This window comes from Toxotes jaculatrix, chromosome 1 (genome assembly GCF_017976425.1).
Source record: "Toxotes jaculatrix isolate fToxJac2 chromosome 1, fToxJac2.pri, whole genome shotgun sequence".
Taxonomy (NCBI): Eukaryota; Metazoa; Chordata; class Actinopteri; family Toxotidae; genus Toxotes; species Toxotes jaculatrix.
The window spans coordinates 12,170,180-12,194,374 of NC_054394.1; the positions used below are offsets into that span (position 1 = coordinate 12,170,180).

The 24,195-nt window shown below is 38.1% G+C and overlaps 2 protein-coding genes across 6 annotated transcripts in view; both read right to left on the reverse strand.

Moving 5' to 3' along the window:
* Window positions 1-2,956: 2,956 nt before the first annotated feature.
* isl2b (ISL LIM homeobox 2b) lies at window positions 2,957-7,275 on the reverse strand. Of its 5 annotated transcripts, none has more exons than XM_041038717.1 (6): window positions 7,156-7,275; window positions 6,498-6,687; window positions 5,896-6,158; window positions 4,342-4,625; window positions 3,429-3,596; window positions 2,957-3,142 (listed from the first exon to the last, which is right to left on the reverse strand). In XM_041038717.1, exons 1-6 carry the CDS (start codon window positions 7,211-7,213, stop codon window positions 3,026-3,028), a joined length of 1,080 nt encoding a protein of 359 aa, XP_040894651.1. In that variant the 5' UTR covers window positions 7,214-7,275; the 3' UTR covers window positions 2,957-3,025. The 5 variants fall into 5 exon arrangements, with proteins under 5 accessions (XP_040894651.1, XP_040894635.1, XP_040894642.1 ...); XM_041038701.1 differs by having other exon boundaries at window positions 4,330-4,625; XM_041038708.1 differs by having other exon boundaries at window positions 4,342-4,628.
* Window positions 7,276-21,517: 14,242 nt separating this feature from the next.
* The window catches only part of LOC121182334 (transmembrane protein 266-like), a 44,038-nt gene continuing 41,360 nt past the window's right edge, over window positions 21,518-24,195 (reverse strand). The window contains exons 10-11 of the mRNA XM_041038787.1: window positions 23,502-23,564; window positions 21,518-22,938 (exon numbers count right to left, since the gene is read on the reverse strand). Of these exons, the coding sequence (XP_040894721.1) occupies window positions 22,298-22,938; window positions 23,502-23,564 (704 nt within the window). The 3' untranslated portion in view covers window positions 21,518-22,297. The remainder of the gene's footprint in view (window positions 22,939-23,501; window positions 23,565-24,195) is intronic.

Consider the following 24,195-nt stretch of genomic DNA (forward strand, 5'->3'; position numbering starts at 1 on the left):
TTTCAGTGCTGCAGGACTGACACAGTTGGGACTTAATCAAATAATGTGTGTGTGTGTGTTGGGGATTTGGTGAGGTGTGTGTGTGTGTGTGTGTGTGTGTGTGTGTGTGTGTGTGTGTGTGTGTGTGTGTGTGTGTGTGTGTGGTCAAAATAAACACATTTATTATCATTTAATATTTTCATCTCTGCGTGCGAGTCAGTGGCGCACTATTGTAAATATATTGCACTGTAACGACGGATCCCAATGAGTGGAGAAGATACTGTAAGGGAAGCTGTGTGTGTGTGTGTGTGTATGTGTATGTGAATGTTTATGTGTATGTGTGTGCGCGCGCGCGCTCTGGACAGGGATCACCGGCGTTTATTTTGGTTCTTGTTTAACGCACAGAGGGGAAACGCCCATTGATAGACTCAGTAGAAGATCATATCGCATGGCCTACAGGTACTCAGGCATCATTTTATGGGTGTCAGAGGACGTGATCTCTGATCCGTTTGAGAGCTACACAGACTACCAGGAATGACTGAAGCGGAAAACATAAAACGGAAAATAAACTTTAACTGCGCCGGTTAATGTTGCAGCCTAATGAATTTTTTGGTGAATCTAATTGTGCATTTAAAGTTTCATTTGTCGTTTTTCAGTCAGTCAATTTTATAATACTTACCTCTCACTTTTCACTGAAATAGTGCCAAATTTTGAAACACATTTTAAGATCCTCTGCTGACCCCAAAAAATTTTTACCATATATGTTTGGTTTTTTGTTTGTTTGTTTTTTTTTTTTTGCATGTACAAGAGGAAATTTAAAGTATTTTTTTTCTCTATTTTTAATTTCTAAAAAAATATCCTTTTTTTATTTGACTGGTTAAACGCTGACATTTGGGATAAATTTTATAACGGAATGAGAAAGACATAAGTTCGTTTTCATGGGACCTACTTTATGTGAGCCTTCGGGGATCAATTATGTACAGCATCCATTCTGGAAATGGGCTGTGTTGCGAGGCCCCATGATGGTTTTCTGCTGGAGAAAAGTTAATACGCCTGCATTCTTGTCTGTAAACGCCATTGTTATTCTTCACTTATCTCTGTTATCTTAATCTGCTTGCATTGTTCACCTATCTTGTTTGAAATAGCTCAATTACAAATCTATTATCATTCTTTTGTCATTCAAACTTCCGATGGCGTCCGTGCACGAAGAACGAAAAAAGAATATATATATATATATATATATATATATATATATATATATATAGAGAGAGAGAGAGAGAGAGAGAGAGAGATAGATATAGAAAGCCTTTGAAAATACAATTTCAGAGGATATACATTTTAAGACTAAATTCGGGAAAAATAGGAGTACACACTCTTACCTATACACACTTAAAATCAGACAAAACAGGTTTATCCACAGGGTTTCCGTGCATATTCAGCTTTGTTTTGTTCTGCACACAGTGTAAAGGAGGTCAGTTCATTTAGTCTGAGCTGTCATCTTGGCTGACCCGTGCGCAATAACGCAATTCACTGAAGGAAAATAAACCAAAGAGGAGAAGTGACCCTTTACGAGCTGCTCTCTGCTCCCCTCACTTACTGGGGGCTTTAGGGGGGGTGCGTGCATGCGTGTGTGTGTGTGTGTGTGTGTGTGTGTGTGTTGGGGTGGGGGTGGGGGGGGGGGGGGGGGGGGGTTGGTTAGTTTGTTGTGGCTTCAGTCAGTGTATCGTTTGCAGGTGATGCCAGGACTAGATAAGAGGTCGCCGATCCCTGCGCGCTGTCTAGACCAGCTTGTGACTCAACCAGAGTAACTGGACTGAGCACAATTTACAGCAGATTTTTGCCCCCAAGATAGTAAATGACCACTGGCCGATTCCTGCTACATAACCGAAGGGGAAAACGCCACAAGATGGAGGGGGGCGATAAGACAACAGAGCCTTCAGGCTTCGATTCAGGCAGACCCACTTAATATAGGCTGAACAGGACAAACAACATATTCGGCGCAACTGAAATGGATATTTGTTTTACTTTTTAACGCAGTGAATCTATTCCTCAAATCGAGTACGGCTCTAGAAGCGTTGTATTTGTTGCACATTTCCCAAATCAGAGTTTACTCGCTGTAATGAGGAGTTTGAGTTGACAGTGAATTTGACTTTGTCACCATTACAACATTAAAAAAAAGTAAATTAATAATTAGGTCTGTGCAATCAATTTGCTTCATTACATTTGCGTTACATTTGCAGTGAAATATCGACAGTTGTTTCTAATTTCAGAGCTAAATTTTCAAATAAATAAAATTATTTTGATATTTGTTTGCAAATGCATAAGTGACAGTAGATTGATAGGTTAAAAAAAACTGCGCCTGTGCAAAGATTGGTCACGAAGACACTTTATGTATTCAGCTTTTTATTTTTTTTTTTTATCAGTTAATAATCCCTTTACGAATCGCTTTCCTAACAATAAATAATATAACAATAATTTACTTTTTGTTCGAGAAGCTCAAACAACCTGTATCCTGCCCTTAACATAAAGTATTTTACAACACGAATAATTTGCAGATTATCATGCTCTGACCTTAAGACAAAGAGTCAACTGGACTCGACAACGCAATAAACGTATCAAAAAAAATTCTCATGGTTGAAGAAACAAGACACAATATGATCACAATGAAATGGCAGAATGTTCTTCGGTTTCGATATGGAAATGTTTCCAATTTTTGTTTCTGATGAAAGGGTTGTAGTAGTATATCCATCGGGAGGTCTTCTGTACATCTTCTGTCTCCGTATCAAGTCATGCAACAAATGTTCTGCTTAGTCTTTGTCAATTAAATCTCCAAAAGAAAGAAAGGGAAAAACTCGGAGTCAGTCGGTGGTTTCTTTGTTCCATCTCCTCCATGTCAAAAAACAAAACAAAAACAAAACATTGTCCTCTCTGAAGTTTGGGCGATGTGATGAGATGGTCACATGCAGGGGATCCGGGATCATGCTGCAATTGTCTTTGCAGGAGTTGGGGGGTGGAGGGCGACCGACAGGTCTGAAGGGGCCCCGTTTCACGTCTCCACCGGGCTGGGTACCATACTGTTGGGGGTGTCCGGTAACTGAGAGGACAAAGAAGTCACGTCGCTGCCCGAGGAGTTCCCGAGAGAGCCCGACTCAGAGAAAGACACCTGAAGAGAGGGAAACAAAGCGTCTGAAAGAGCATCATATTCAGACTTTTATTTTGAAACCTTGTGTGTAAAAGCGTGGCACAGAGTTGCCATGCATGTGACTGCAAGTGTGTGTGTGCATGTGAGATTTGTACATGCAACAAATTTCGAATTGCTGTTTGTGTTCATCTTTGTGGAGAGCATCAGTATATGTTTGCAGATCCATGTCTGTATGTCTGTATCATGCTGTCTGCATCATCGTGTCTGTGTGTGCACATCTAACTCCGTCTGTCCTGAACACACACACCAGTTGTTGGAAGGCTGGCTGGTCCAGGTCGCTCTGCAAGGCGAACTCACTCAGGGCCTTCCATGGAGGCTGGTAGGTCTGAACCTCCACTGGGTTTCCCTGCACGGTGCTCTCATGCCGAATAGGACTCCCGGCCACAAGAGGCGTCCCTGTGAGTCCCTGCAAGTTCTGACAAAATAAAATAAAAACAGCATGAACATCATTTATCTCTATCTTTCCCTGCATGGTTTCATTTTCTCATGTCACTTATGATGATTTCTAATTTTGTAATAACTGAGAGAGGAAGTTTTTTTTTTTTCACAAAGTTCCCTTTCTGGGGTGGAGCAGAGATGGATCTATGGTCTAAACAAAGCAAGAGATGTTTCTTAGATGCAGAACAAGCCTGTTTGCAGAGGATACTTTTATCTTTCCGGTCAAGCAACTGAAGCCAAAGCAGTTGATTCATTATTCATTGACTTAAAGTTTGAATACAGATTTCTGTTTCAGTACAGGGACTGGAGAGGTTGTACTGTGTTTCAGTTTAAACAAAGTAAAAAGTAGAAACAAGAGTTAAATCATAGGATTAGTAACTGCTGGTGATTTACACTGCTGGTGAGACACTAATGTGCAGCTAGTGACAATCACAGGGCATCAACTATCTATGTAAACAAAAACAGAATGATATTTCATGAAAACATTATTAAGCAGTGAGGTTATGTTCATATGGTTTGCATCTGTTTCCCTTTTTCTTTTCTTTAGGAAACTGCATTTCAGAGGGATTTATGTCAGCATCAGAGAGACATAAACTGGGTAGAGTGAGTCCACATCAATCATGATTTTAAATAAGTCCTACAACAAAACAGTAAATGAATAAATACATTTTAAAATAAATCGTTGATAGTAATCAAGTGGTCAAACTTACGAAGATGCTTACAGTCTTATCACTGTGCTGCTGCTGCTGGAGCTGCTTCATGAGGATGGATTTCTTTTTGTCTTTGCAGCGCTTGTTCTGGAACCAGACCCGGATCACCCTGGGGCTGAGGCCGGTCATCTCCACCAGCTGCTCCTTCATCAGCGCGTCCGGTCTCGGGTTGGCGTTGTAGCAGGTCCGCAACGTGTGGAGCTGCTTCTCGTTCAGCACCGTCCTGACCCGCGTCGTCTTCTCCGACTGCTTGTGGACGTGATTCCGATGCGGGGCCTGCCGCACAGTGACCGGGTCTGCTGAGGACGGAGGAAGGAGAACGACTGTCAGAAACTGTTTTAGGCCCCAGAAAGCCTTTAAAATTTCTGTACAACTACTCTCCAGCTTATTTTGCCTTTTGCGTCCTCTTTGGTTGTTTTGCCTTATGGCCCAATAATATTTATCTGACAGGGAGTTTTACGTGATGAAATAAATTAAATTAGGGTTAGAACAAGTAGAATAAAGCCTTTTTAAAAAAAATAATAATAATTTTGGGATGCTGATAGCGCTTTGCCTTTAGATGACAAAAAACCTTTTGGTTTGATATTTACATCTTCTTGCATAAAAAAAAAATCTGGTCTATAACAGAGTAATTTTCCCCAATTTTCTTTAGACTATTATTAAATCATTTTAAGGGCTGCACTTTGAAACCTAACCACACGTCTTGCATTATTGTCTGATGTCAGCCTGCAGTAATGCTCAGCCTGAAAGGGGAGTATATTCTTTTCATCAAATCTATTTTCTAAACTCAATCAAACCTGAAAACCCCAGTTGAAATATGAAATCCTGTTGGTGTCACGGTCGGAGGTCTTTGTTATAGGACAGAGCTGTGTGAGCTACTTTTAAAATAAGCGCTGTAAGCTGGAAGTTGAATATTATTCACACATTTGCTTTGTTCTCTTTCTGTTTGGCAGGCGCCGCCAGGATGACAGTTCTACACACACACACACACACACAAACACACAAACACACAAACACACACACACACACACACACACACACACACGCACACACACACACACACGCATACAGCCACAGCCGCGACTCAAATACCAGATTATTCAGATAATGGCAACAGAGCAGGTTAGTGCTAATGAGATCAATTATGAAATTAGCCTAAGGAAAGGTCGCAGCACAAACTTTACACACACAGACACACACACACACACACACACACACACACACTAAGCCCGACCCACAGCCCAATTATCAAGATGTTAAAGAAGGACAAAGGAAAAACACAAATACTTGACAATTTTATATTGATTTTTCAGTTAGTTTTCATGAATTCATGTGGCCAGATTTATTTAATTTTTAAAGGTTTTTATTTCCAAAGTTTACGTCTAATGTGTTTAATTTGATTTAAAATATAAAAAACATGCTTCTCTTTAAAGTGAGAGCCTTTTATTTGGGATAAGTTTTCTATATTTCAATAGCAGGAATTTGTAATAATAATAATAATAATAATAATAATAATAATAATAATAATAATAATAATAATAATAATAATAATAATAATAATCTGACCTGCCAGGTGCAGCGGTCTGTTGGAGTGGATGTGTCCGGGGCTGATGGGACTTCCTGCGGAGCTCCTCTCCAGCAGCAGGCTGTGGTCCGCCCGGCAGAGCAGCTCTTCTTCCCGCAAAGAGAACTCGTCTCCCGGCAGCAGCTGCCTGCTGCACACCGAGCACCGAAAACACTCGATGTGGTACACGTTATCCCGGGCTCTCATCACCAAATCGCTGCTGCTGAATCCCAGGTTGCATTTTGCACATTTTATTCCAAACAATCTGAAAATTTGAATTTTTTTTTAGAGAATTATAAATCTAGAAGATAAGATGTAAGAAATATCACCGAAGAAAACTTTCGGCTGATAAGTCAGAGCTGTGACATGTAGCTCATTAAATACTCTTATGCAGTTTTTAAAAACGGCATTGAAAACAAAATAGTGTGGAGAGTTATTTTTGTGTTAAACTGTATATTAAACTGGGCAGTTAACTTCTGTCACATGCACATTTCTTTTTATGTCAAAAATAGCATTTTATAAAATTAGGTCTGGCCTAACTTTACATTTAAAAAAGACTAAATGATTCAGACAATAAGAAAAATATTTCCGACAAAACTCCTACCTTACATAATCTCTTTTGCAATAGGTTTTTCCGTCCCGGACGAAACAAGTGCAGGTCTCATCCAAGTATTGGCTGCACTCTGCACACTTCAGGCAGGCTGCGTGCCACTCCAGGTCGGGAGAGACTCTCAGTATGTACTGGTCATGGATCTGACTTCCACATCCTACACACATCGCGAATCCTGGCTTCTCTGTAAAAAGCCCACAGCATTGTAACCACAGACTGAAAACGCAGCCAAATAAAATTCAACCACAAGCAAACGCAGCGTTTGTTAAATGTTTAGATTTTTAAGTCCAGCTTGTATGTCTCGGTTTTGCAGTGAATTCCTATTATTTTGCAGACTGGACAACTGTTGATGTTATGTAACAGATGGAGACTTTTGCCAGTGCTCGCAAAGCAAAATCAATGAATTGTTTCATTTCTTTAAAAATAAAAATAAAAAAATAAATAAATGAAATGAAATAAAAAAAAAAAAAACTCCAAACTGGGCAGCCTGAGAAATAATACTACTCTGTGCTGCATTATTGGGAAAATGACTTCAGTAATCGGTGCTGAATATATCATGTAGTCCGTAAAGCCACTGCGACGAAAAAGCAATCTGCCACTTAAAAAAGAAAAAAAAAAAAAAACTCCAACGAGCAGTTAAGCTCATACTTACTTTTGGAATGATCCCCCATATCACCCAAGAAAGAAGAGCTGAAAATAATATCCACCATACAGGAAGGATAAAGGGGATTGTGGTAGATGCAGAAAAGATGTGAGGAGATGACTGGCCCTTCGTTTGCCTCCCTGATAACTTGTGTCTGTCCGGGCTGGAGGGGGGCGAGGAGGCTGCAGGGTCCCATGCGCTGCTCCTCTGACGTCATGACGTCCGCACCAGACTCTCCAATCGCTCCGCTGCATCTCCTTCAACCTGCAGAAAAAAATCTAGTGTGTATTTATGGATGACAGAAGCCTAAAATGCAGATATTTATATTTAGTGTCTTCTAACAAAAATTCAAAAAAAAAAAAAAAAATCCTAAATATTTTTTAACAAAAAACATTTCAATCCAGTTTTTTTCCTGCACATAAATTTCATGATGATAATGAACATCATCAGCAGCATCGGTTTACTTGAAAATGTGGCAAAGCTTCTGCATCTAAAAATATTTTTCTTGGTCACACAGTGAGGCCATGACTTATTATCGATATATACTATTAGGGTACTGTTTTGGTCCATATTACAATTAATTGCATGTAAAGGTCGTTAACCTGTCCTGCACAGATTCACACAGGTAAGAGAGGACTTTTTGCCTTGTTCTCCCTTTCCATATTTCTTCCAGTAAATTTCTGACTATTTTGATTTCAGGAAGTTCGGTATCTCCTGCAAAATCATTTCCCATGTAATGATGACAAAAGATACCGGGGGGTTGGTATTTGACATGGAGACAAAAACAATGTATTTAACTGGCTTGATTTAAAAAAATGTTCTAAAAATGCGAAACAAAACGATAAATTCTTGCAGTAATTTTTTTGGGGGGCGGGGGCATAAATTCAGTGGACAAAATCCTCTGCTCTGTCCGGTTTGCTCATCTACTCGAGAATAAGGCCATCTACTGGAGGAAAACCAGAACTGCATTCCTTAGAGAAGGGTGGATGTGTCCTTAGGAATGCATTGAACACCCTGAACTGATATTAACTCAGTCTATGAATCCATCTGTCTACCTATGTATAGAACATGAAAACTAAAGCTCTGCTCATAAGTAATGTATGTGTTTATATTTTTCCACAGGTCCACATTAGAGAGGCCTTTTAAAACATCCGGTGACACTCAGATGCAAACAAACATTTCAGTCTTTTCGTTTTTATATTCAGGTTTACCTTTTTTCCAAAACAGATTAAAGTAAAACAGCTTTTCACAAATCCAAATATTCTTGAAGTATTTCTGGACATCTGTATTCCACATCACATAGAAAAAAGTGATTGTTATGAAATATAACTGTAACAGCAGATCTTTTTTTTTTACTCAATAATTATATTCACAACCAACCATGGTTTAAAGAAAAAAAATTCGTCGGCGCTTGTGTATTTGAATACTGAAAAGAACATGCAACGCAAACAGTTGCACAATGCCTTTGTTTACCTCTGTACAAATACATGTTTACATCCCCTCTCTGTAGAGCAGAGTTAGTTAAACCAACAAAGGCTGTGGAGTAGAAAAAATCAGACAAAATAGAATTCCAAAATAGATATATTTTTCCAATGGTGGCTCTTATTTTGAAAGCCACACACCAGATGTGCTCCCCTTGTTTGGACACAGTGACTTGGTAAATTCAGGGCAGCTCCTAACGAACTTCGGTGTGCTCACGGGGTGACTCGGCAGTCATGTGCACGTGCATCAGAATCAAACAGGAGAAGTTTGGGTGGAGTGGGAGAAGTTGGTGAGTAGAAATATGTATGTAGTCACTGTCGTGTCTGTTTATGTTAAAGTGTAAAGTGAAGTTAATCACCAGCGTGGCTGCGTCATGGTGCGTCAGGGTCGAATCGTGGTTAGATCAGGACAGATGTTTGAGGAGTTAATCCCTCAGCTTTGTCTTACAGGTGAGTTAGGGAGCAAAATATGGTTATTGTGTATAAAAAAAAACAAAAAAAAAACATGCCATTTGTGGTTATCAGTATTGTAGCCCAATAACAGCAAATTGCATTACTGCCTACTAATATCACTCATAGGTTTTTGATTGGTTTCCTACCTTCACATAGCGGACTTCAGTTTTGTTTTTTGTTATCCATGAGGACATTACTGCAGATCACTGATATATACATTAGTCTACCACGTGTCAAGAATAATTTTAAATAAAACTTTCCTTAACTGATTCACTTCTCTGTTAATTCTATGAACATTTTTTCATCACACACACTCACACTCTTGTTTGTATAATGAACGTTCTTTGGTTACTTTGTTTGGTTTAAGCTAAATCAGCTGTTTTTTTTTTTTTTGTTTTTGTTTTGTTTTTGTTTGTTTGTTTGTTTGTTTGTTTGGTTGGTTTTATTTGTTGCTGTACATGTATGTTTGAGGACAGGACCACTATAAGCAGCTGTTGCACAGCTTGGTATTTCTGCCAGTACATCAGCTATACACACTGCCTTTGGATTTTGACACAGATGGATTTACTGACTCTTAATTGTTGATTAAACCATTTTCACTGACATGAAAGAATGACCAAAGGCTTCAATGTAGGTTGCTGAGTGTCATGCTGACTAGCTCAAGCACTGAAAGTTACTTGCTCAACAACAACAAACTGACCAGAAAGGTGGGAGAAGTACTGCATCATGCCTGATCACTGGTACCAGCTGTGTAAAGGTGGGTTTGCATTATTTTAATAGGATCAAAAACTAACAGCAAAAATTCAAGGACTACCTGCAACTGTCTGCACAAACTGGTCCATGCTTACTCAAGGGCACTGCTGATTTACAGAGAGACACTTGCGGTACATCCTGTGTCTTCTGCACGCGGCAAATTCAGGCTCCTGCATCTTGTGTTTTGTTTCTGATGCCATCAAAAACAGCTTGCAGAGACATCGTATTTATGTGCAGTGTAACCAATCATTGCAAATGCAAAGACACCTAAAAGATAATTCACAAGCACTCTGTGATGTTTGAGCTATTATTAGACCACAGCTGACATGAAGGTAGTGAGTTCAGTTAGGATGCACGAGCTAGCATCACTTCACTGAGGTCAAGGAGTCAAGAAGACACAAGAGGCACAACATGACCTACCAGATAATTTATGTGTTATTCTAAAATTATAATTTATGAAACAAAAACGCATGCTGTCACAGAAACACATTTCATTAGTATCTTTTTGGTATATGATTGAAGATCTCTCTGTTGTGTAAAAGTTTTCATCTGGTTTTGATCCACAACAAATTTACACAACAATTTAGCAGGAAACTGAAAATATGTGTGATTTCATACACGTCTGTGTAGGAGATTGTGCTTTTGGAAGGGTGAGTAAAGTCACATGTGATCTGTGAACCTGTCAGTGACAAAAAAAAAAGTGTTTTCTTTAGTGAGAAAATTCTCTCACTTATGAAACAGAGTACATGCCATGAATAAACTGTTCTTCAGGCCTGGAAAACTAAATATTGCAAATAATATAACAGTGATAACAAACCTTTTAATTATTGTCTTATTATCAGTAGGAAATCAAATTTAAAACTTTAAATACAGCTCTAAATATTGAAAAACTATATATCACAGGTTTACAAAAGAAAGTTGTGAAAGTTGTTAGCTACCGTAATTCATCTGCTCAAACTCAAGTAAGTAAATCTTGCAGTAAAATAATTCTCTGTAATTTATATAGTGAAGTGTTTAGGCATGCAACAAAATCAGATATTGCATTATGCATACTGGATTTTGCAAGTTCAACAATTATGTCTTAATGTTCTAATGCATCTATATGTTTTTTTTTTTCTTTTAATGAGGTACCCCATTTTGTAATCTGTGTTTGCTGAATAGAACTGTCAGCTGGCAGAGCTAATGGTATTTCAATTGAATTAGGATGCATTAACTAAATCTTAGGTATTTCAATAGAGTTCATATTGATCTTTTTTCCAGGCTAGACCTTACTCTATAGAAGATGCCTTACAGTTAATTCATTGTGACTAACTCAGCAGCTTCAGTCAGTTTAAAATGTACTGTAGATATGTTGTTAATCAAACTGCTTTTATTTCTTATTGTAAAACTTGCCCGGATATCATAGAAATTTGTTGCAGATATTTTTAAAACCTGGCTGAACTTTACCTCTGCTATTCTTTCACCTAACCTTTTCACCCTGCCCTGTGCCTGCAAAGATCTGTGACAGCAACTCTAAATATGTTGTGGCTCCGTTTTAAAGACTCTCCTCCTGAGCTGGATGTGGCTTCAGGACACAGTGGATGCTGCTGAGGTTGTGATAAATGCAGTAAGTGGCATAAATGAAAATGTAAAGAGTGTTCATGATGCTGCGGCTTGTTTATGCATGCCCTATATATAGCATAGCATTTCCCATGATGTGTAGCCTTGTGCAGCAAGATAAAGTATGTTATATTGTTAATTAGTATAACTGTTTGGCTAATGCTGCACGCCAAAGGTTGGGTTGACGGTAGTTTTATACACGTTCAATATGCAATGAAATATTGCATGTGGTATCATTGTTTGTGACCTGTTAATGACTGCTAGACCTAACCCAGCCATCCTAGCTGTCACTCTAACATAAAAGCCTCCCAGAAGAATCTCTAATCACAATTTGATGGGGCCCATTAACCTCATGAAATATATATGTGTGATTGAAATCATCCACTTAAACTTTGGCAAGAGCCAAATGTTCTTGTTTGGAATTCAGAGGGGCTTTCCTGGGCTGCATTACTGAACTTTTCACAGTGACTCGTTCTCTCTTGAATGTTTTAGGGTTCTGTGGCACTTTGCCTCTATTGTCAGACCTATAAGTAATTTACAATGGCCACCCCTTCAAAGTCCCCAGGCTGGATTCATTTGAAGTTGTGCCAGTTTGTTTATGTCTGTTTTTCTTTTCACTCAGAAACACAATCCCACCCATGTCAACACAGTGAACACAAGTTTTCTGGCGAGTGTGTGCTTATTAAATGGTTTGCTGTAATTAAAATGAGGGAGATGCATTGTGCGAGATGTCATTGTCATGCTGCAGGGAATGCCTTGTGCACGCTGTGCAATGAGAAGGGTGGCGTTTTTACTGTGAGTGGTACAGTGTTTGAAGCTGTACCTATGGAGGGAGCAAATGCTGCTGTTGAACAGGGTAATACACTCTTGTTTTGTAACTATTCATTTTTCAAACAATTCTCATGTGAAATCAGATCTGTCCCCGAACCTTCTTAAAGATATATAGTTTGCAAAATGTGGTGTAAATTTTTTGTAGTCCATTATTCAAATCTTTTTGGAAAATTACTTGTGGACAAAACAATGAATGAATGGCAGAATTTGAAAGAAACAATGCAGGAATGGTCAGCAGTCTGACCATCAGCTGCAGATAAATGCCCCTTCCTGAAATACAGGCTTTTATTGACCATCATTGTCTAGTCTTTTAAGATATTAAAATCCGCTCTACACAGTACCATATACTGTATGTGGGTCTTTCTCAGAGGCTTGCAACAGAACTGAGTTCACAGTGCTAAAGTGGTGGTGTCTGGGGGTAAGACAGAACTCCTTTACTCCTAACTCTCCTCCATATCCTTGAGGTTTAACAGGCATGCTGAATGTGCTTCCTTCCTCATAAAACATTTGCAAAGCCAATTTTTAAAATATTTTGAAGCATGCATTGTTTGCATCCATGTCTGCTCACGAGCAGTCGTGAGAGTTTTACCAACTGCTCTTCAGCTAAATTGAATCAAATCTGCAGAAGGATGTGAATTTGTCCTGACAATTGCATATGTACGTGCATCATCTTCACTTTATAAAAAAAGAAAGCGAGGACCCATTCAAGAATTCCATGGGGTACCTACATAGTATGTTCATTTTGGGATTTGCTATAAGGTTTAGGATACTAGTGAAAAAAAAATGTGACTTAAACTTACAGTAACAAAATAGAAATCTTTATGTATATATTTTCTCAATCTTGAGCCAAAAAAATTTTTTTGTTACTGTCATTGCATGCATCAAGGCCTGTTGATGGTTTAAAAAACAACAACATTGTAGCAGGTGTAGTTTGGTGTATATTTGTACCTGAAGGACCAAAAGTACGTGCAGTCTTAGTACATGTGCTCTCAGAGGGAATCAGAACTCCAACCCTTATTTCAGCTGGTTAATAAACTGAATTCTGAGGTTTTGTGTTTTTGTCTGTGCTCTGTGTATGTGTATGTGTGTGTGTGTGTGTGACAGTTTTATTATATCACCATCTCCACTGAAATGCAATGGGAGCTTCTAGAGCTGCCATATATGCTGGCTCCCCAGTGACGTACAGGTCTGCCAGATGGGGAAGACTTCTGCTCTTATTCACATTAAGGCTTTGTTTGTTTGTCTTTCACCAAGACACAACAGAGGAATCTATAAATATTGTATATTTTATTCATTTTAAAGACAGAATGATTAATAACTCTTTAAACCTTGAGCTAATTTTTTTTTGTTTAAAGCCTTAAATATTAATAAAAACTTTTGTATTGTTGTTGGCCATTTGTTTATGGATTTAATTCAGAATTAGAGATTTATTTTTATTATATAATTAAGCAATCCAATCTGAAAACTGTTACAATACAGACACAGCTGCCACAATCCAGCACAGTTTGTACTGTAACCAGTGTCTATAGATTTTAATTTGAATGCTTAAATAAGTCAATTTGGACGTTTTTGCTTGATCAACATTTAAACTTCCTGAAATGCAGTTTAGTGGTTTAAAGCTCTAAATGATTTATCAGAACCAATAGTGAGTTTGGCTTTAAGTGCTTTGAGTTCACTCTTATGTCCAGAGTCAGCCAAAAGTGAAATGAATACAAGCACTCAGGTAATAAGATATTAAAAGTGTGTAAATAGATATCTCGTCAAATCGTTTTGTAATGACTTAAAGACAGGAAGGTCAAGTATTACTTTTAAGAAACAATTACGGTATACTGCATTATAAAAACAGTTTTTATATATTCATAACAGTGATGGTATGTCTGCATGCACAGTTATTTACTTTGTGACAGGTGCTCAGAAATGCCTGAGTGAGAAAAAAAAATATAATCACATCCTCATGCAAGCGAGGCCGTTCTGAGAGGGGAACCATGTTGCAGATTTATAATTCATAATTCCTCTGAGTTAATGCAGTATTCACATGATAATTAGTATTAATTTTTGATTGGTGCCTCAGGGAAGCTCTGCATTGTTGGGCTGAAGAACCAGTGCCATTATTACCTTATTAGTGTAACTGTCAGCCGCCTGTTTCATTTTACAAATGCACATTTTGTATTTTATTATCAGCTGCTCTCATTAGCACAGAGCGGCAGCCTTGTTGCTTATCGGTGGCTTTAACAAGAGTGTGTGTCACTTAAATGAGGAAAGAAGCATCTCTGTTTGGACCAGTCAAAACAACGCTATCACTTAGTGTGTGATGCCTCTGCACACACTGAAACAGCTGGTCTGTAAAGAAAATGAAAAATAACCATAAGTCAGTTTTAATGTTAGTAATTGTAAAGAGTAACAAATTTATATTTGAGTAAAAAATTTATATTTGTTACTCTTTACTATAGTTTATGCTATAACTGCAATGTTTCATAATGATTGATGACATTTGTGAGTTTCAGGGGGTGGACAAAATAACAGGAACACCTTACAATGTGATGCATGTTTTACCAACCTATTTGTTAAAGCGTTTATTCTTACCATTTTAACATATGCATTTAAAAAATATATTTTTTAATTAATAAAAAAAATATTTTCATGGTTTTTATTTACTTAAAGTAAGCACTGAAACCATTTGTCGATTAATAGTTTAGTAAACTGAAAAGTAATAGACAATCTTTTGATAGTTGTTTTACCATTTCAATCGTTTTTCAAGCAAAAATTCCAAATATTGTCTGGTTTCAGCTTCTCAAACGCGGGTATTTGCTGCTTTTTGAGTTTTTCACAATTTAATGCCAGTTTACCAACCAAACAATTAACTGATTCATTGAGAAAATAATCTGCAGATAAATTGACAATGAAAATAATTGTTAGTTGCAGCTTTACCCTGAAGTCAAAGCACTGAACATGTACTTGGCTATAACACAAACATGAGCATAATTTAATATAATTCATACATAAGTCCAGGATTTAGTCTTCTACTCTCTGCTGTTCTTCTTACTGACCAACTGATTAACTCTGTTGTGTCACAATCTGCCTGTTTTGTAAAGCACTCATGTTCTCACACCTGAGGGAAGCTTCTGTGTGTGAAGGAAGAGGTTTCAGCATCACTTTGGGGCATTTCATCAACAGGACAGCAGGTGCACGACTCCCTGACCTACTCCCTCCACCAGCTGTGTGTGTGTCAGTGTGAGTGTGTGTGTGAGCATGTGGGGCCCAAATGGCAGACAGCCAGAGCTTGAGGAGAGCTGACCGAGCTTGGCAAATCGACTGGTGACTCTGGTGAACCAAAAGCTGCCTGCTGCCACCTCAGTCGGCTACTTTCCAGAGCAAACTTTGAGAGCTGGATTCTGAAGGCAGAGGGGCGCGCTTTTCTTTTCTTTTTTTTCCTTTTTTTTTCTTTTCCTGTCTCTCAAGTGAAAAAGGGCCCTCTAGATTGACAGCGCCTTTCATACTGTATTATCCGGCCTGGCTTTTAACTCCAGGAGAACTGTGTTCACAAATTGATGCTCTGCTCCTTTGGGGCTGTAGCTGAAACATTAAATTGTACTGAAATATTCATATGTGAGTGCATTTAGCTGAGAGCAATTGATGTGCGACTCCCCTGAGGCCAGATGGAAATGTTGCAAGGCCCCAGCATGCGCTGGCAGACACCCCAAGCTCTGGCCGGGACAGTGATTGTGATTTAACCAAGGCTACTGAGTCAGAGTAAGTTGAAGGCTACCGGATTCAGGGCGGCTGATGTCAGTGTCTGCCTTGGTGGCCAGAGACAGTGCAGGATATCTGGTGTATTGTGCTGCAAACCACTTGGGAAGGAGAGGACGATCTAGGATTTTAGGACAAATACGTATGGGGAAAATAGAAGACAAGTATGGGGAAAATAGAAGTTAATCAGCCTACTATCATGTACTCAGTTTGAATAAAATCACTCACTGGTACCAAAATCAGTGTTATAAGTTGTCAAACTGTTGTGAAACGTTTCAGTGTATGGATGCTTATCAGGTAGGATTTGATAGATAAATTACACATGCAGATATTTTGTGATTTTTTTTTTTCAAATAATATTTTTACATGTTAGTTTACTGAAATGCAGGAGTTCTGCGTCTCAGGACTAATTCAGCGTGTGGCTCGAATAAAAGACATTAAGTCAAATAAAATGGAGCTCACAGTTACTTATATTTTTGTAGTCTACCCACAGTATATACTGTATATTTTAAGTTACCTCATAAATATTGATACAGTTTACTATAAATATAGCATAAGCTTTTCACAGGACTAAACTCAAAAGTCTTATTTAATTCAGAAAGTTTGTGTTTGGAACAATAAAGAGCCTTCATCGGTCAGAGATGGAGAAAAACAGGAATTAATTATTTGTTCACATTTAGTGTTAATCATTCATGTCAACTGAGTCAGTATGCACTTGATTCTTAAAACTATGTATGCAAGTTACTGTAAATGTTATAAAAGGTTCAGGATGTTTATGCATTTGTTCTAGAAGTAAGAGAGTGAATACACATATATATGTGACTTCAGTAGGATTTTAGAAAATGTTGAGTCTGTGGCAGACAATTCCCTGAGGAGTTCTGCTTTTTACTTAAAAATGTTTGCTAATTTAGCTTACATTTAGCAAGTCATGCATAACTACATCTTTACACGTTGGATTGCTGAATTAATTTTGATGTTCTGTAGATTATTTTATTCAGTTGTTTGGAGCACAGAGTGATGTGGTGGCCCATCTCCCAGAGGACCAAGTAAATTATGTCCTCATGTTTATCACATGACAAAGTGGATTACCTCTTCATCTGATTGCTTATAACATACGCAGGAGCAACAAGAAAATTTATCACTATTTTTTTCTATTCTTTTTTTTCCTTTTGAAAAAAAAAACATAAAAGAAAAGAAAAGAACTTAACATTAGGAAACTCTTTGTTAGTGTTCCTACAATTAGCATATTAAAATTTTGATTTACATTTACTACATACTTATTTGATAATTAATATCATATCTCAAGAGGACTGATGTGATTCATCTTGGTCACTCAGTGGGTCTTGTTTCCAGTTCTTCTCTTTTTTTCTGCCATTGACCCACTTTTACCCAAGAAACACAACAAGCAGCTGAGTATAGGGTACAGAAGAAAACCCTTGTATGTAAATTTGAAAAAAAAAAAAAAATCTCCTGTAGCCATGACAACAGTCTCCTGAGTGGATTTCTTCCACCAAACGAACTGCTGGATCCTGTGCACTTAAGAAGTATGTTTCAAAAAGAGAACCTGAGAAGCTTTTTAAAGAATGATGTATAATTTATTTGTATTTTTCTCCTGCTTCAGAGCCTCTTGAAAGAGTGTCCTGTGTGAGACGTGTTCTGAATCTGTCAGACCGCAGCAGTAATGCAGTCGCATTCCCCACATCTATTTGTTCTCAATGAGATTGACCCTTTTTTTTTTAAACATATGCCCAGCTGTTTGGTGCCATAGGGCTGTGTTCAGAATCACTTCCAAGCACTTAAGAAAAAAAAATCTGTTCATAAACAAGACCACTTTGGTGTGGTTAACATAAATCAGTAAATGCCCCTTGCACACAAAAAAAATCATATGATTTATATTAATACCAGCTCATTTTAATGATAAGATCATACTAGGTATTCCTGTTGTTTTATTTGGAATTTTATTTAGCTCGATTTTCACAATCACAATCTTCCAAGCTGCAGACTACGGTTTGATGGCTAATCTTTTCAAGGTGAGGAGGACTGAACTTTATGATAAACTTTGCAGCCATCTTTCAGTTTTCAGTATATTTCAGTAGAACTTAGCTAACACACTGAGTCATACATACAACAAATACCAGCTAACTAAAATGTACAATTTAGAGCTTGACAGCTAACAATAGTTTAACAGAACAGTAATGGGATTGAAACATTAAACCAGTAATAACTACTCTTTGACCACTTGGGGGCAGCAGAAACAGCCCTGACATACGAAATTGTTGCCTTTTAAGTTAATATGGTGAACTCGTTAGCAAAGAGTTGCTTATTTACATATCAAGAAGATATGCAACATAAGCATTTATTTGGAGTCCTGTTTCTGCCCATGAAGTACAATATTTTTGAGGTCTCCAGAAAAAAACGTGACTCTTCCAAGATGCTCGTCAGCTAGATGCTAACTTAGCATGCTGGGGCCAAAAACAGTACTACGAAAGCAGCAAGATCAGACCAAAACAATAAAGTTGCATAGAAGAAAACCAAAACAAGAAGCTAAAAGATGTGATAAAGCCAGTAGAGCTGAGAGGAACCGGTTTCCCTTAATGAGAGTGAAAACAATGATCATGTAATGTTAATGCAGTTAAAGTGACTCCCTCTGTGCCATTATTAAAACATTTCAATTACTAAGTGTCTAATGGTCACTCTTAATTCACTTAGCTTCCTGTGAGTGTGACAGGGACTGCACCTCTGGTTTCAGTGGAGAGGTCCCAGAAGCAATTTACTTCTTAACATGTCTCCTAAAGGTCTGCTCAGTGTCAAAATTCAACACTTAACTCAGACTGACCTGGTATGATACATATTGACAAATTGGGTTCATATTAATAATTTAGGCAAATTTTCATTAACCCTTCAGCTGTAAAGGAAAGGCATTTGGTATCACATGTTTTGTCCAGAGTTATTGTCTAAATTAACTTCCTCACAGATGCCTTGCACCTACAAATTATTTAGCTTCATTACTGAGCGGTGTTGCTCAGGGGAGAGCTGAAAGTTGAACCGTATGAGTTATCCCTTCTTTTACACGGCTGGTTGGGCTGGAAGGGGTTTAGATTAGAGGCACAGCACCTCAACTTGAGACATTAATACCAAGGCAGCCGTGACAGATAGAGGCTGAGCTAGGGTTTGGCACCCATATTCAACAGGATTCCTTTGTGTGTGTTGGAAGCCAAGAAGATCATTATTTATTTACTTGTTCCATGGCATGCAATAGGCATTGTTGTTTTTGTAAACTAGATTGATGTGGTTGGTCCAGTGATTGCAAGATTCAGGTCATCAACTTACACGTCGGTGCATTTCAAATGACCCACAACACAGCCTGAAGATGGTTTTGTTGGAGAACTTAATAACAGAGGAACATTTGCCATCTCAAGCTTTTGGTTTTCCGTTCAGCCTAATTGTTGACAATGAGCAATGAGCTGGCATACCTGGTATATATCAACCTGAAACAGCAAACATGTCTCTGCACTCTGTGGAGTAACTTTGTTCTAGGTTTTAAAATTGAATCTACCCTGTTTTTAGGTTCTAGAGATGACTCTTTGAAGAAGCGATCATTAATCTAACTCAAATTTAACTCATTTAAATATTAACAATATCTTCCTATTAGGAGCACGAACATTTTTAATAAAGCTGTTTGCAGCAACATCTTTGCATTTGCTTTAACAGTTTATCTTATTTATAATGACAAATAGGAAACTGAGACAATGGACCTATACTATTACCAGATTGTTTCCCAAAAAACCCACCTACTCTAATTCATGGTCGTCTCATAGCTTGGGGATCGCACCTCGTTTACTGCTGGTGCCACATGGTTTTAAAACTCACAAGAACAGTAATGAATCACTGATCCGTGTTCAAATCAAATTAAATCTGATTATTATTTCATCAAAGAACATTCTAGACTAGTTCATCTTACTGTCATTCAGCCAAATGTACCCCAGTCTATCTATAAATAAAGCACTAACCAGCATTTTTACCCAAGAGTTCTCCTGTACTAGCTATTTGCTATCAGGATTTACTTGCAATAAGAGAAGCAATGATGGATAAGGGACTAAATACAAGAGTGGTTTGGTGTAGTTTAGACACAATAGTTGGTAGATACTGTGTTTTTATCTCAACATGAGATGAATGCAACAGCAAAAAAAAAGAGATTAAACTTGGAATGTCAATATGCCTGGGAATTGTAATCAAATTGTGTTCATATGTTTTCACCTTTCTTCCCTCATCACCCTTCTTACGGCTTCCTTTCAACATGAAAAAAAACTTTTTTAAAAACCTCTGAATTTCATATTTTGAGTATGTCACCACCCATTAGGTTTCAGATGAGAGAAGAGATTGTCTTGTGCCTTATCAGTGTAAATACGCTGTCCATTCTTTAAATAATAACATCACTGGCGGAAAGTCACTGACACTGACAGACTGCACATTGGCAGGGGGGATTGGGATGCAGTTTTGATGTGTGGTTTGGTGTAATGTCAAGGAGTCAACCTGACAGTCAGTCATCATCACTGGAATTCAGTGTCAAACCTGAAAAAAAGTAATACAGGATGAGTGTTTAGTTTTGTGTCTGCAAAAGCTACACACAAAATTCTTATAGACTTATACTGATATTATTCTGTGTACCACAGCAGTATGTGTAACAGTCCCCTTAGTCCCCTGTTATGTTCTGCGTGATTTACAAATGAATTAAACAAGGTTGTTATTAACAATCCTCAGCAGTTCTGCAAATTAAGTGTTAAGAAAACACCTGCGTCGATAGATGAATTGCAGCTGTAAGAGTAATTAACAATTAAAACATTCTCTGGATACTTGTAAACATTTGACAAGCAACAAAATGGTACAGCAGTTTATCTTCTGAATTAATGATATGAATGGGTAATTGGGGGGGTGGGTGGATTCTTCTCACGACACACGCACAATGACTTGACCAATTAGCAGTTGCTGTGACAGGTCTTCTAATGTTAATAATCTTAAATAATTTAGATTATTCAAAATCATATGCAAATAAGGAGGTGATGACGAAATACTGTTGTACAGTGCACCGTATAACAATGAGCCCAAAGGAAACATATTTATTAAGAGCCCAGCCAGTGTCACTGGATCACATGTTTCAGCGCATGTGTTTGATCCAGCTGAGGCAGCTTTGGTGCAGCTTTAAATCAAATAAAATGACAGTAAACTAAGTAAGTAAAAGTAAAAGTAAGTCAGTAAACTAGGAGCATTTAAGGAAATACTAACTTTTATTTTTGCTATTTTCATTCAAATGACAACACCTGCATTTGGCAATAACTCCCTCCATATCAAGTTTACAAAAGTGTCTGTAAACATTAAAGTGCAAAGAATTTGCTTGCCATTTAGGGCACATATCTTTTAAAGGTTCATGCTACAAGCACTCCAATCTAGTATTATTTGAAGAATTCAGTCACTTACCTTTTCATTTCATCCACACAAATATACCCTACTAAAACAAAAATGCTATTCAGAACATTTTGATGTTCAATGGTTTCAAACGAATAGGTGACAGAAAGGCAAAGGTTTAAAAAAGAAAAAAAAAGGAAAATTGGCTGTTTGAATAGTTAAGCCAGTCTTATATACCCTGTGGCTGTTTGAAGAAAGACAGCATGATTCATGTCTAAAGTTAATAATACAAATGAAAAGAAACAGAATAACAAGAAAAATGCGATTAAAAAAAAAACTCCTTTTAACTGCAGAGAACGGCGTCTTAGTTTGCAACACTGTTCAGCATATAGGTTTTTGTTCAGTATAGGCTTGAATGGTCCCTTGCTGGTTTTAATTCATGTAAAGTTCAGTGCATTTAGGACCTATTCAAAGTGAGAATTCCTGATGAGAAATGTGTCCAAGAACACATTAGACTCCCCATTATAGGGATGTTATTGTCTTTTTTGTGCTATTTCAGGGCATTTCTGATTTTAAAAATCCATCACAGAGGAACGGGGGAGGTTGGACAGTATGGCGAAGGGCCTAAGAGTTCTTATTGTCATTTCTACTACTGACTTCTGAACATGTCAAGTTAAGGAGCATCAGTGTTAGCTGGAAGCAAAGGCTCAAGCTTGCTCTGGATTGGCTAAGACTGGATTTACACAGCAACAGGAAAATCCAATTTTTTAAATCTTATGTGGTCCCTCTCGTGAGGTTTAACCTGCCACAAGAGTTTCGGATATATGCCAAACAGGGTGGCAGTTTAAAGAGAAAAAAACTTTCTGTTTCTGTGTAAATGTAGTTTATGTATCAGGCATGTGCCCCAGAGGTGTGTCAGATGGTCCCAGGAGCCGGTACTTCTCCTCCAGGGATGGCTCAGTGGTGCTGCCCTGCAGGTGGATCAGTGGCTTGGTCTGCAACAGCACACAACCCCTTCCGCGGCCCCGCCTCTCCTCTTGGTTCCTGCGGTTGAAGATGTTTATTCTGTTATCCAGCTCAGGGCTGGCCTTTTCTGAGCCTGTAGGGCTAGGAAGCTTAAGGTTGACAGGGTCCACGGCTAGGCCCTTTTGAGCAAGGCAGGAATCCTCAGAGAGGGAGGAGAGTAGTTCCTGCACCACCATGCTGGGGTCCCTGCAGGGGTCTTGGCCTGAGAAGGAAGGAGGGCAGCAGCGATGAGAGCTGTAGCTCAGACTGAGGTCCTGAGCTGTGCTGCTGCTGCAGTCTGTCAGAGATGAAGCCGGGGTGTGGCTACTCAGGCTGTGGGGCCGGGCCGTCAGGCTGCCACTGGACCGTAATATGCTGGTGGAGGCATCACTTACAGCGCTGCCCACCCGCTCCATAACAAGCATCGGGTTTGACTGAATAGGATTTGTATTGGTGGGGAGGTGAACGTCAATGGCTGCCATGGTGATGGTCCGAGTGCCTAAGCCAGAGGCCCCAGCATCTTCAAAGACATTGTATACATTCAAAACAAGTCGGAGAACACAGATAAAACAAATTAACCCTTTATCTCATACACAACACACTCAAACGGAAAGGACGCAGCAGTGTACTCTGTCAGCCATGGTGACAAACACTGTATAACCTGTGACTGAATTATGCTGCTGTCTCTGGTAAAGTCTAAAATATTTACTCAACAAATTTACTAATTTTGACTAAATGTAACAGTAAATTTAGAGCAACAAATAACATTATAAAAAAGGCCACCACAAGGAAAAAAATAAGATTTTTTTTGGCAAATGCCAGGCTAAATATTTTTTGTTTTTGTTTTGTGTTTACATTTGAATATTTACCAAGATTTTCAAGTTTTGTCAAATCTTTTGCAAGGCTCATACAACAGATATCTGTTTTATATACAGCCAAATCTATGATGAAAACCTGTTAAGTTAGTGTTAAGTCAAAATCTCTCAAAAAGAATAGCTGCTTCACTTACTGCTTTACTCTTATCTATATGCATATGAAGTGGTGTATAATAATGTCTTGTTGATAGTGTTTAAAGTCCCTTACCACTGCTTGCTTCGCTGTAGTACTGGCTGATGTAGTTGTTCATGTCATCATGCACAACTGGATCTGAGTTAATAAATAAATAAATATAAACAAAATGATGAGATGATTATTATTGTAATAATTATTATTGTAATAATTATTTCAGCTAACAAAAAATACTGGTATGTGTTTTTCGTGTCTAAAATCGTCCCCTACATGTTTCTGCAGATTGCTGATTTCACTTCTGGCTACACCCATAAGTTCCATTAATGAATCTTTTCTCCGTCATCAGTCATGTAAAATAAACTTGTCTGCAGCTGATATTCTATTATACATCACAAACCCTTCACTGTCTCTACTAATTATTCAAAATCTGATTAAAACAGGGCTCTTCCAGCTCTGATTCTACTGTGTCTTCTGCGTCACCGCTTTATGACCAAAAACAAACACATCCACACGAGAAAGGTCATATATTAACCGACCCACACTACACAATTTGCGTTGCTATATTTGCTCTTGTCTGTTCTGTCCTGTAATATTTTGGATGCTCTGTTATCCAATTACTTTTTTAAACTGTACAAAAATATGCAAAATGTTGACACATACATAAAGACAAAAAATATATCAAATACTGTTTGGACTTACATGCATATTATTATATATAGTACAAATACAGTATGCACTAGCAACTGTAATTATCAAGAGATGACCATTA

Bases quoted from the DNA above. Each gene is read 5' to 3' on its own strand.
- isl2b (XM_041038691.1), bottom strand. From the start codon at position 7,213: ATGGTGGATATTATTTTCAGCTCTTCTTTCTTGGGTGATATGGGGGAT. The intron at 6,688-7,155 runs GTAAGTATGAGC...GGCTTTTTACAG, and splicing joins TATGGGGGATCATTCCAAAA to AGAAGCCAGGATTCGCGATG. The intron at 6,159-6,497 runs GTAGGAGTTTTG...TCAAATTTTCAG, and splicing joins TGCAAAAGAGATTATGTAAG to ATTGTTTGGAATAAAATGTG.